The 13,724-nt window shown below is 31.4% G+C and overlaps 3 protein-coding genes across 3 annotated transcripts; all 3 read right to left on the reverse strand.

Moving 5' to 3' along the window:
- Nucleotides 1-137: 137 nt before the first annotated feature.
- CLUP02_06669 (PKSN polyketide synthase for alternapyrone biosynthesis protein) lies at nucleotides 138-4,229 on the reverse strand (the record flags this gene model as incomplete). The annotated part of the gene is made up of 1 exon (XM_049285668.1): nucleotides 138-4,229. The coding sequence occupies one exon, from the start codon at nucleotides 4,227-4,229 to the stop codon at nucleotides 138-140; it is 4,092 nt and encodes a 1,363-aa protein (XP_049142811.1).
- A 321-nt stretch (nucleotides 4,230-4,550) lies between these two features.
- CLUP02_06670 (uncharacterized protein) lies at nucleotides 4,551-4,733 on the reverse strand (the record flags this gene model as incomplete). The annotated part of the gene is made up of 1 exon (XM_049285669.1): nucleotides 4,551-4,733. A coding segment is annotated over one exon (183 nt), but the record flags the coding sequence as incomplete, so codon positions are not given.
- A 2,512-nt stretch (nucleotides 4,734-7,245) lies between these two features.
- CLUP02_06671 (uncharacterized protein) lies at nucleotides 7,246-7,389 on the reverse strand (the record flags this gene model as incomplete). The annotated part of the gene is made up of 1 exon (XM_049285670.1): nucleotides 7,246-7,389. A coding segment is annotated over one exon (144 nt), but the record flags the coding sequence as incomplete, so codon positions are not given.
- Nucleotides 7,390-13,724: the final 6,335 nt, after the last annotated feature.

Raw genomic sequence — 13,724 nt, forward strand, 5'->3', positions numbered from 1 at the left:
CCTATAGTGGTGAGATATATCAGTGCATTTATCAATTGGAACAAAGACCTTACTCCCTATCAGAACCCTACTTGAACAAAAGACAAAAAATCATGATAACATTGCCCCATTCTTTTGACAGCCCCTACTTACATGGATTATGCCTCCGCTAACGCCTGACTTGCAATCTCGGGTGGCGTTAGCGCGCTCCTAGCCACGATCCTCGGCCCCAACTTAGCGAGCGGGCTCGGGCTCAGAATATCAAAAACAGACACGTCGCATCGTAGCTCCTTGAAGATCCAATTGCGCACCTCGACCGCCTTGAGCGAATCGACACCAAAGCTATACAGCGGCCTCTCCTCATCGATGTCGTCTGGACTGGCTGTCATGGCCGCCGCAAGGTTCGCCTTGAGAGCGCCGAGAACCACCACAACAGCCTCTTTCAACGTCTTTGCCCGGCTCAACCCGTCTCCGAGTCTCTCCGCGTTCGCGCCGTTAGGGTCTGCACTAGCGGCAGACGACCCAGTTCGCGCGATGCGGTGCTCGAACTTGCGGTCTTGGGGCCATGCTGCGCGACCGTCGCGTTTCACATCGTCCGTGATGCCGACGAGGAGCTGCTCCGGCAGATCCCTGGCACTCTGGCGGAGGACGGCTTCGATGACGGCCTGCATCTCGTCGTCCGTCACCCTCGCCGACTCCCAGTGGCCATATTTTCTGAGGTAATCGTCGGCCGTAGACGTCGCATTGAAATGGCTCGCGTCCGTCACCAGCCCAACGTTCAACGTCGTCGCCGCTAGCCCCAGGGACCGACGGTGAAGCGCGATGGCATCCTCGTACGCGTTGCCCGCGCAGTAATTTGCCTGTCCGCTGTTACCGATGATGCCGGACATGGAGGACAGAAGAATGAAGAAGTCGAGGTCTGTGGGCACCGTGGAGTGGAGATTCCACGTCCCCACAATCTTAGGACGCGTCGCGGTGTTCCATTTCTCGATGGTCATATTCTGCAAGATGGAGTCTTGAAGGACCATGGCGCATTGTATCACGCCTCGAAGCCTTCGTCCGCTCGTTTCACATCTTCGGATCGCATCTTCAACTTCTGAGTGTATTGTGACGTCGCATTTGGGAGTGTCAACCTCGCAGCCGAGATCGCGGATGTCCTGGATGGCGTCTTCTTGCCTAGCGTTCACGACGCCAGACCGCGATAGAAGGACCAAGTGCCGAGCGCCATGAAGAGCCATGTTCTTCGCGATAGTTAGGCCGAGAGCACCTAGGCCACCGGAGATGAGGTAACTTGCGTCGGCATCCAATTGGGGCGGAGCCGGCGGTCGCGGTAAAACCGGCACCACGGCTTTTTCCCCAAGCTCGATGACAATGTTGCCCTGCTCGACGGTAGCTGAGGATAAGATGTCGCTCAGGTCTTTCACGGCGCGTACACTAGTCACAAGAGACCGTTCTTTCACAAGTCCGGACCGCAAGAATCCGAACGCCATCGCGAGCAGCCGGGCGCGCCTCTCATGGGGGAGCTGTCTGACATCGACAGACGAGATGGAGGCGTTGCGCTCGAATACAGCGGCGCTAATGTCCTGGGGACGAGCCCTATCGGTGCCGATGCGTACGAACCGGCCCCAGGAAGCAACCGTCTTCGTGGCTGAGTACAATGATGTGCCCGACGCAGCGCTGATGACAATGTCGACGCCGTGCCCGGAAGTTAGCTTCATGGCGGTCGTTGAGACGGTGTCACCGTCCTCTGCTCGGATGATATGGCTCTGGGGAATGTTGTACTCGGTCAATAGCTCCGATGCCGTCTCATCGTTATTGGCTGTGATATACACCGCTGCCGCACCTAGCTGTGTCGCAATCTGAAGGGCAGCAAGTCCAACGGCATCATGCACGGCGTGGATCAGGACGGTCTCGCCTGCTGCAAGACGACCAACTTCAACGATGGCGTGGTAGGCCGTCATGAAGCTCAACGGTAGAGAAACGGCGAGCTCAGACTTGACATCATCCGGAATCTTCTGGACCAGGCTGAAGTGCTGTCTGATATGTGTCTTGAATGCGCTTTCATCAACCAGGACTACGACTTCATCACCAATTTTGAGGTTCGGGACCTCGGAACCAAGACGGACCACACGTCCCAGAGCCTCCGTCGCCATTGTGGTACCAAATTGGCCTGATGATCGAGTAAGGTCAGAGCCGTTGATGCATATGTGGCTGGTCTGGATCTCAATCCCCTCGTTGTTGAGAGGTTTACTCTGGGTTGTGTCCGCGATCCAGACACCGGACCCAGCGACGTCAAACTTCAAAGGAGTTGAGTCCCCAGGCTCGCCAGCCGCCCACAATCCGCGTGGAACCGACTTCAGCTGACCAGAACGCAACGCCAGTTCATGGTCAGAGGGCAAGTCTGCCACGGCCCGAGGAATCAGAAGCCTGCCTCCAGACTCGAGAAACTCCATCTCGTTATTCTTCCCTTTGTATAGGTCTTTCCTGCTAAGGCTCAACACCTCCAATGCCAAGTTTGTCTGTTCTTCAGGGCCGAGCTCCGAAGTCATAGAGAGATCTAGATGTGGGAGCACGATTTGCGGCACCTCGGTTCGAATAGTGCGCAGCAAGCCGGTGGTAGGGGAGAAGGCCAGTGACGCCTCACTTCTGTCGGCGATGCCGCCGTTCGTCAGCCATAGAAGGTACTTGGCGCCGAAAACCAAGGATCGGAACTCGTCCAGGTCTTGGGCAGTTAGATTGATTGTCCAAGGCTCATCGAACTCCAGAAGGGAGATAAAGATCTCAGATCCAGAAGTGGCGGCCTCGGAGAGGAGGCAGCTCTTGACCGCGACCCCTGAGCTCTCCAATTTCCGTTTCAAGACCTCCTGGACTCTCAAAGCTGCCGTCGAAGGCGAGAGCCGGACAATCAGGTTGATCTCCGAAATGTCCAGCTTCTTCTGGACCTTTGTTGAGGAAACGATTGCGTTTTTGAAGTCGATATCAACCGGGGCGAAGCCGGCGCCACTTAGATTGTCGGCGGCAGACACCTTGTCTCCAACTAAAGCGACTCGACCACCGGGATGTAGAAGGGACTTGATGTGAGACAGCCCGATGTCCCCATCACCATCGAGTAACTGTCGACTGTCCCCGATGACGATGTCAAACATACCCAGGTCCTCAACAAGTTGATTGGACGAATCCTCTGCTAGGGCTGCAGTTGATGGCACGTATATAAGATCGGAACTATTGGGCAGCGGAAATTGCATCGCTGCAAGCTGGGAATGCAATTGCCTTGCAAGCTCTTGAGACGGCGCAGCAAACTTGATGTCGGCGGCGCGAAGGCCTCGCTCCTCTTGCGGTGCGAAGATGGTTGCCAAAGATTGCAGTTCATGGTTCTCCTCGGCATGAAGGACAAGAAGCCTCAGATCTGCTTCTTTATAGGTAAGAAGTTCCAAGTACGCAGCCAAGTCAGGGTTGCTCAGACCGGTGAAACGGTCCTGACATCCACCTGCACAGAGGGCCTGTGATGCTACCTTGCCCGCAAGCGCATCGACGTCTTCCTTCCACTCAAGTCGGCCGACCCTCTTTGGTGTTTGAGAGAAGGGCGACGATGAGCTCTGAGACTTATCATCAGTGGATGATACCTGACGGACCACCATGTTCCGCATGACGATCTTGGGTCCCGACCAGCTCTCATCCGAGATGATGATATCGCCACACGCCTCTCTAGAGTTGGTCTTCCTCGCCTTTGAGAACCCGACGTACTTGGATCCCGCACCAGAAGGCTGGTCCGTCGCGATAAAGATGGTTTCGACCGTCACCGGAATGGATGCTTCGTCCATGGGATATCCTTCAAAAAGGGCGATGAAGATGAGGTGAAAGATTGCGTCGAGCGTTGCCGGGTGGATATGGTGCGGGAATTCGACGCCCTGTGGCATCGTAGACTTGGTGTCCGGGATGGACACAGTCGCAAGACCTGTTTGCTCACCCGGCAGTATGGTGGCGTCAACGACATTGGTGAACAAGGGCCCGTAGTCCATGCCGATAGACTTCAGCTGGTCGTAGAAGGCTGCGACATCAAGCTTCCTGGAGGCACGCTTCTTCATGTCCTCGAAGCTCTCTGCCCGGGCTTGCCAGTCCTCAATGTTGGAACCCGTGTCCTCGTAGATAGTGATGACAGTACCGGACGAGTGTTTCTGCCAGGTCCCGCCAGGTGGGATGGAAAAGATGGTCCAGTGATACTTTTCAGGGAACATTTCGTCTGGTCGCATGCTCAAAAAAAAAGATAGTATTTAAGAGGGGGAAAGCGATTCCTAATCCTCTTAATATTATTAATAAAAATAAATCGGCTATTACGCGAGAGGCGCAATTTAATAGTATTTTTAAAATAATTAATTAGGATACTATAATAACTAAGAGTTCTAATTTTAATTTTAATTTTAGTATTTTAAAAAGAATCTTTAAAAGTTCTAGAGGTTCGTAATAAGTTTTTATATATTTCTTTTATATCTATAGTTTCTCTATTTAATAAAATACTCCTTTTTATTATTTTTTATTCTATAGTTAATAATTTATTTAATTTCGTATTTTAATTAGTTTAGTTTAATAATAATATAATCTTCTATATATAAACCTCTTAATATAGGTTTAAGTAATAAAATATAAAAAATAGGATAGTATCGTATTATATTTAATAGCCTTAATTCGTAATTAATTGATAAGACTTTTTTAATAATTTTAAAAAGTCTAAGTTTTTTATAGTCTAATTTATCGCTTAGTTATTTCGTTTTAATATTATAATAAAAGAAATAGGTACTATTCCCCTTTTTTAAAAATAGTCCTCTAATTTTTAATTTATTTACGTTCTTTTTTATATACTATTATATAAACTCGAGGTTTAATAAAGCTTATTTATAGACCTCTTTAAGTTTACTTACGTTTATTATAGCTTTTATAGCTTATAGTCTTTATTATACTTCTTTATATATTATTAATTAAAATCCGTAATTAAAATAGAACGGGGATTTTCTTATACTTTTACTAACTATATTATTATATACGAACTAAGTTATTGTAAGAGATTAGGCTATGAGCACTTAACTAGCGAGGCTATAATATAGGTATGGGTGTATTATAAGACTAAAGCTTGTAGAGTCCTTCGTAAGGGCTCTGCTTCCTAGAAAGTTCTTTCGTAATGCGATCCGTGCACCGGTCGCTGAGTCATCGGCGTCCTGTCGCCGGCCGCATCCCGAATCCATTATAGTTATTAATAAAAGTACTACCTAATTATCCTAGTTATAGTTTATATAATAACGAAAGTATATTTTAAGGATCTAATTAATCCTTTTTATTTATTTATTAGTTTATAAATAAAATAATATTAATAATTTATAGTCTAACGTATATAATAAGCGAGCTGCTTAGATAAGCGAGCTACTTACCTAACTATAACTATTTTATTTTCTACTTTCTACCTTACGTAACGCTATAATATAACTATAATATTATAAACTAAAAAAACTTAATTAAACTTAGCGATCTAAGCTATTAAAAAAACCTTAAAACTAAGTATTTAAGTAGTAACTAAGATTTACTTAGTCCCTCCTAGGACCTTAAGTACCCGTTTAAAAAGCATACTTATATAATAAGATATTATATTAAACTTATAAAAATTAACTATACTTAAAAAAGAGAAGCTAGTTAAGTATATTCTTAATTTAGATTCCTAATCGTTTCCTCCCCATATTAATAATATAAAAAATATAGTTAATTAATTACTCGCTAATTATAACGCGCTCCCCGTTAAGAAGCGCTAAGCTTTTAACTTTATTAAGCGCTAACTATAGCTCTAAATACGATTTTTTTATAAATATAATTATAAGAGGGCCTAATACGAAGACCTAAATATAATAAATACGTAGTTTTACCTCATAGCGAATATAATTATAAAATATAATATCGTAAAGTCCGATATTTATAACTTTAATAAGACTAGCTTTATAATAAGCTAAATTATATTTAAAATAGTCGTTATAAGTATAAAATGGCGTTTAAATACGAAAATAATATAGCTTAGTAATCGTAAATAGGTTATAATTATTTAAGCTATTAGCTCGTCGGGCTATAGCGTCCCGCTATATATTATTATTATAAATAAATATTACCTCTTTACTTAATATATAGAATCCGGTTTATTACGTAATTAGGTTATCGTAACGTTTAAAAACGGCTAAATAATAAATAAGAAAGGCCTAAATTAAATAAAATACTTTAAAGGGTATATAAAACTATATATAAAAAGTCAATATTACCTCCTTATCGTTAATAGATACGAAAGTTATTACTTTACGGATTTTAAATTATATTGTAAAAAGAATAATATCGTTACCCTTTATATACCGGCTTATTCGTCTTATTTACTATAGCCCTTAAATATTAAATATTTTAGGCCTTTAAAAACGGTATATAACTAAGAAATTAAAAAGAAATATAACGGGGTAATATTTATATTATAAAAAAGGACTTCTTCCCTACGTTTTATAAAGTATTTATATAAGTAATTACGAAAAAAAATATTTAAAGAGGATTTAAAAGAGCCGGGCTTATGCTTTTAAATATAAAAAGTATATTATCTAAGCTTAATATAAAGTTATATACTCCAATACTTCTAAGATCCCTTTTAATAATATTACTAGCCTAGACTTTTTAAATACTAAATAACTTAATAAAAGTATTATTATAATTATAACTTATTAAAACTCGAATTACTCGTTATTAAAATAGCTCCCTAACTTCGATTATTAAAGCTATTAAGTATTTATTAAAAGGGGCGCGAGGATTTATATACTAAATTACCTTATTAAAATCGGAGTATTAGATCCTTTAAAAAGAGAATAACCTACTTAGCTAATATAAGAGGGCTAAAAAAACACGTCTTAAATAAAAAAGAAGTTTTATAATAGCTAATAAAGAAGACCTTTAGTTATAAAGAGAGGTAATAACCTAAATCGAAAAGGAAACGTATCGAAATAGTAATCGTTAATTAAGGACTAAAACGGGTTAACGATAATATAATATCTATAGAAATACCGGTTATAATACGTAAATATATTAAATTACTAAAAAAATATCTAAAAAAGAGAATACTAAATAGTTTTAATTAAATTACTTTTCTAAGTACTATTTTTTAGTTACGAATGTGATATAGTTGCGATTAGGAAGGTAGCTCGCTTATCTAAGTAGCTCGCTTATTATATATATTATACTAAGTTACGAAATTAGAGATTTCTAAAATTTTGAAATAAATAGCTTATCTTTATTTAAAATAATTTCTTTTAGTAAACCGTAGTTTAAAAGTATAGTCTTAGTAAATATATATACTAGGTCTTTTATAATACTTAATTCTTTATAAAGGATAAAATACGTAAACTTAGTAAATTAGTTAACTATAATTAAAATATTATTATGCTATATTTTAATAAATAGTTCTCTAGACTTTAGTAATTTAATAATAAAGTCCTATATAATTAATTACTATATTTCCGTTAGTAGTTATAGTAATTATAGCTTACTATAGGGCTTATATAAGTTATTTTTACTTTTTTTATAAGTTACGTAGTCCTTAATTATTTTTATAATTTTAGTATATATAGTAGATTTATTATAATACTAATAAATCCGTTTTTACGTTTTAATAATTCCTTAATAACTATATACTAGCGTATTATAAATTTTTATAATAAGCTTAGGGGTTATTTTTTTAATTAAGCTAGTACTAATCCTTCTAACTATTATAAAGAGCTTCGTAATTAATATAAAGCTATTATCTTTTTTTTATTTAAAAATAACTTATATTTTTTTAGGGATTACGACTTTATAGTTAGGTCTTTTACTAAGAGCGTCTACTTTACTATTTTCTAAACCTTTTTAATAAATAATTTAGAAGTTAAATTTAAATAGGAATTCGCTTTATTTAATTTATTATTTATTTAGGTTCTTATTTATTATAAAGTTTATAAAGTTCTTATAGTTTATATAAACTATAACTTCGTATTTAGTCTATCGAGACAGTGGGAGTATTTATTAATACTATATATTAATACCGTATAAACGACATCGAGAATCGCCCGAGCAGCTAGTAAAAGCAGAATATTAAAATAAATAACTTCGTATTTAGTTCTAAATAACTATAGCCTTTATTTTTAAAATACTTCGATAATAGTTATTAGTTTTTTATTATAAATTTATTAATTTAATTCTACTCCGTAAAATACCTTAGAGTAAAAGTAATATAAATAAAGCTTTTTTTATTTATCTTATTATCTTAGGACTACTTTTATAATAAAATTTAAAATATTAGTCTCAACTTTAAAAAGTTTTTAGGGGTCCGGGATTATAATAATTAGTTTAAAAACGACTATATTCTTAATTTTAATAAATACTTTTTTATACTTAGGATCCTAAATAAATAGAGTATCCTTTTATATTAAGTTATTAAGAGGTCTAACTATATTAATATAATTTTTAAAGAATCGTTAATAAAGATTAATAAATTTTAAGAATCTTTATACGTCCTTAACGTTTTATAATATAAGCTAGTCCCTAACTACTTTTATTTTTAATATTTATATATAAATTTATCTTAATATAAAAGTATATTTAAAGAAGTTTACTCTTTATATATAGAACTTATATTTAGAAAGTTCGGTATATAGCTTAGCGTTTTAGAACTTTTAAAATACTATATAAATATACTTTTTATATATCTTAAGGTCGGAAGAAAAGATAAGAATATTATTAATATAAATAATAATAAAGATATTAATATACTCTTAGAGTACGTAGTTAACTATTATTTAAAAAGTTATTAAAGCGTTAGTAAGTTTAAAGGGTATAACGAGGTACTTAAAAAGTCCTCTATAAGTTTAGAATACCGTTTTTTATTTATCTCCTTAATCCGAATCTAATTAAATACTTTTTTAAGATCTATAATAATAAACTAATTAGCTTTATAAATAAATCTCTAAGCTTAGTAATAAATAATAAAAAATAGTAATTCTTTTTTATAATTTCGTTAAGTTCTTTATAGTTAATAACTAATTTTTATTTCTTTACTCCTTTTTTTAATATAAAAAATAAAAGTAATCCTATAAAGAAATTTAATAGTTAAATAAGTCCTTTTTTAAGTTTTTTATTAATATATTCGTTAAAATATTCTTATTCTTTTTAATTTATTAAGTATATTAAAAAGAACTTAAGTTACGTTCCTTTTTTAAATTTAATTTTTATATCCTAGTTATTATATTTTAATAATCTTATTCTTTTGAGTTTTATAAATAGTTTTATATATATTTAGTATTTTCTAAGTATAGTTTAGAGTTATTACGATCCCTAATTATTAGTACTAGTTATAAACTTCTTAAAGCTTTTTATTATTTTAATAAAAGCTATATATTATATTTATTCTCGTTTTTTAAGAGTTCTTAAAAATCCGTTTAAACCCTTCTTTTTAAGTTATTTAGTAACTAGATTTTCTTAGAGGACTTAGTTAGTAATTTAATCTATCTGTAAGTTATACTTTTATAATTATAAGATTTTTAAAATAACGTCGATATTTCCGATTTTTATAATATTATACTATAGTTATTCTTATTAGTTATTAATATATATTAAAAGGTATACGGTTTCTTAATTAATATATTTATAATTATAATTAACTCGTTCTCTTTTTACTATTTATAATCGATATAATTATCTTTTTATACTTATAATAGATTAAGTTTATTTATTATTCTTAATAAGATATAGGTTTTTTATATATTATTATTAATAATAATATTTAATCCTCGTCCGTAAATATTAAAATTAATTTATAAATATATATTATTACGTTATTTAGTTATATATAAGAACTTCTTTTTTATTTTTACTTTTTGTTATTCTTTTATAATTAGCTTTTTTAACTTTTTATTATACGCTTTTTTTACTAAGCGCTTTACTTATATAGTTCTTATTATTCTCTTTAAGCTTTAGCTTTTTTAATATAATAGACTTAGTATTAATCGTGTTTATAATCTTCTTATTCTATATACTTATTATTAAAGTACTTTATAAAAAGGCTAGGGTCTAGGCTAAATATTACTTTATTATTATTATAAAAACTTAATGACGTTTAGCTAGGTAATTAGTTTTCTATATAGATATTTTTAATAAGCTTATTATCGCATTTCTATAAATAAAAGCGACTATCTTATTTATATATAAAGTACTAAAGGTATTTATTATTTAAATACTTTATTTAAAATAATTCCTTATAAAAGGGGTTTTTAGGGTTAAGTAGAGAGTAATTTTTATTTATATAGGGGGTTATTATAATATTGTTACGTTTTTTAGTTCTATAGAACTAAATAGTTTAGTTATCTTTAAATAAATAAATATATTTATATTGTAGTTTATTATTATCCTTTTTAGAGCTAGTATTATTAACGCTAAGTAATACTTTATAATTAATCTCTATCTAAATACGTTATTAAATAACGTTACGAGGTTCGTCCGAATTATAAAGTAATTCTATTTTATTAAAATAAAAAAAACTAGTTCTTATTTTAATATTTTCTTTTTTAATTCTAAAGTCGATTCTTTTTTTATTTATAATTCTAAAATTAAGAATTAGTCTCTCAAATACTTCGATTTTATTTTTATATACAAGGCTTTTAAGTTATTTTTCAACTTTATAAATAAATTTTTTATTAGTATCTACCCGTCGTATTATATAAATAAACTTAGTTAGGGTTCTATTTAAATCTAGTTTTTTAAACTTAGTAAGTTATTTTTAGTTTATATAGTTTCGTTGCGCTATATAAATAAAGCTACTTATAATTTCTTTTATATCGGGTCCTCTTTTTTTAAATTTAAAAAGTTACTCCCTTATACTAACTAAGAGTTTTTACTTAATTCGTCCTTTAAAAAAGTAAAGTATATTTTTTATAACGGAGTTTATTTTAGCCTTTTCCTCTATATTCTTATAAGTTTAAGAGAGTATTATAATATATTCGATATTATTTTCTTTAAGAGTATAAGGTTAGTAAGTAAGTATCCCTTCTTTTTTTATTATTATTACTAGGGTTTTAACTAAAAATAAAGTAATACTATATCTTAATTATCTATTATTCTTAGGTTACTTTAAGTACTATCCTATTTATTCCTTACTACCTTAGTAAGTAAGGTAGTTATTATTATAATAAGCTATTTATAAAAGTTATTTATAAAGGACTTCTTTATTTATAATATTAGCTCGCTTTTTTAAAATAGGTTAGTATTAAATACGCTTAGGTTATTAGTAGTCTCTAGCTATATATCCTAATTTATCGTAGTTATAGTATTTAAAATCCTTTTTTTAATAAAGTTATTCCCTTTTAGTAACGCTAAGGTCTATTAGTTTACTATAATATCCTATTATAATAATTATTAATTTATACTTACGTTTACTATTAAGTTTAGTTCGGTTATTTTAAGTATTCTATCTTTTTCATTTAAAGCGTCGTTCGTAAAGTTAATTATTAATCTTAATTATTATATTAATATAATTATAAAGTTTATTTAACTATTTTTTATAAAAAAGGTTATCCTTAACTTCTTTTTTTAAGCTATAATAAAAAGCTATTATAAACGCGTTATTACCCTAACTAAGTTTAAAGATAATCTACCTAAATTCTAATATATACTTATTAACTAATCCTTTTTATATAAAGGTTATAAGCCTTTATTTAGTAATTCGTTCTTTATTAAAGTTACTAAAAGTTTCTTTAAGTCTTTTTTTAAACTTATTATAATCGTTAAAGATTTTCTCAGTATTTTCGTCCTAAATATTATATTTATTCTCGAAGTAATCTTTTATAAAAAGTTCGAACTAAATAAGAGTATTTGTTTTAAAGAATAAAACTATATAATAAACCTTATTAGCTTTAGTAATAAAAGACGTTTTATAGTAATATAAATAGGCCCTAGTTTAAATAAAGAATTTTTAAAGAATATCCGGGGACCCGTTATAAAGTTCTAGTTTAGGGTATTTAGTTCTAAGTATTAGGAGAGGTTAGGGTATTATAAACTAAGTATAAAACTACTTATTCTTATTTTTAAGTTTAAATATTATATTATATAGTTATTAAATAATAAGTATAATTACTTTAATAAGCTATGCTATATTATTATTATTAATACTTAATATATTTATACTATTTAATTAGTTTTTTATAAAATAAACTTATTAAATAGGAGTAATTAAAATATTATAATTAGCTAGTTATAATAAGTATATTAATAAAAATTAAGGCTACGAATACTAAATAAATAGTATTATAGTTATAAATAGCTTTTCTAAAGCTATATTTATAAATTATAAAGTAAATAAGGCTTTAATAATTAATTATAGTTTTATTAAAAAGGGTTCTTAGTAAAAATAGCTAAAAACGATTATAAGATCTAATACTAAGTTAATTATTAAAAAAGCTATAAAAAGTTTATTTTTAAGCCCGGCTTAAGTTTATATTATATATAAATCCGCTTATAAATATATCCTTTATTAGTAATTACTTTTATTTATTAAGTAATTACTTAGTAAATATTAATAAACGCTTACTTAGGGTAATTATAGTAATTATTTTATTATATAATTACTACTTCTTATTTATATATAACTTATTTATAGTTCTTCTATTTTATAAAAGTTATTTTATATTCCTATACTCTTATATATATAATATACTATAGCTATTATAAGCCTACGGGGCGGGCCCTAGTCTTAGTTATATATATTAAGTCGTAATATATACTTAAAATAGAATTTCTAAATACCCTTATAAAAGCCTAATTTAGTTAAATATAAATAAAGAAAAAATAAGTATAAGAAATATACGTTTTTAAAATTACGTTTATTATAAATATATCCTTTTATTTAAAATAAATAGAATCCTAACCTAAAATAGTACGTATTTTATTATTTTTAGTATATAAATTATTAACAATAAGGCTACTTAGCTACTTTACGTATATCTAAATTCTTATAGTATTACTTAGCTATTAATTCTTTTTTTAACTTCTCGTAATTATTATAAGTACCCCTATTTATTACGTACGCGCGCTTATACTATTAAATCGTTTACTAATTTTATTTTAAATATAAATATCTAATATATCTAAAAATAATAATAAGTTTTATATAATTTTTTATAATATTTCTTATATATATATTATATAATTTATTAAGAGTTTAAATAAGTAATAATATCAACGAGCCCCTCTAAGTTATTACTCCCCCTATAACCTCTTATTTATTTATTAAAGCCCGGTTACTAAGCTCTTTTTTTCTAATTAAAAAGATATCGAAGTTATTAATTAAAACGTTAAGAACTTTATTAAGTTCGAGGCTCCTTTTAATAATCGTAATAAAAGTAATAATAAAATAAATAATAATAATAAGAGCTTTAATAAGCTTTTACTTATTCTCTTTTTAGAGCTTAAAAATAAAAATAAAACTAATTTAAATAATAAGCCTTTTAAAAAGGGTATATTATATATTATTATTTTAAAAGTTTATATTTAATATTATTTTAAAATTTAAAAAATATAAGGCTAGCTCTTTTTAAAAAAGTAATAAGAAATAAAAAAGAACGCTAAAAAGTAAAAATACTCCCTATAATAAGTATAGTTCACTTTACTATTTCAAGCCTATTTAACGTATATTTAGTCCTTAAAAAGCTTAAAAAAAA

The sequence above is a fragment of the Colletotrichum lupini genome, chromosome 3, assembly GCF_023278565.1.
Source record: "Colletotrichum lupini chromosome 3, complete sequence".
NCBI classification, from domain to species: Eukaryota; Fungi; Ascomycota; class Sordariomycetes; order Glomerellales; family Glomerellaceae; genus Colletotrichum; species Colletotrichum lupini.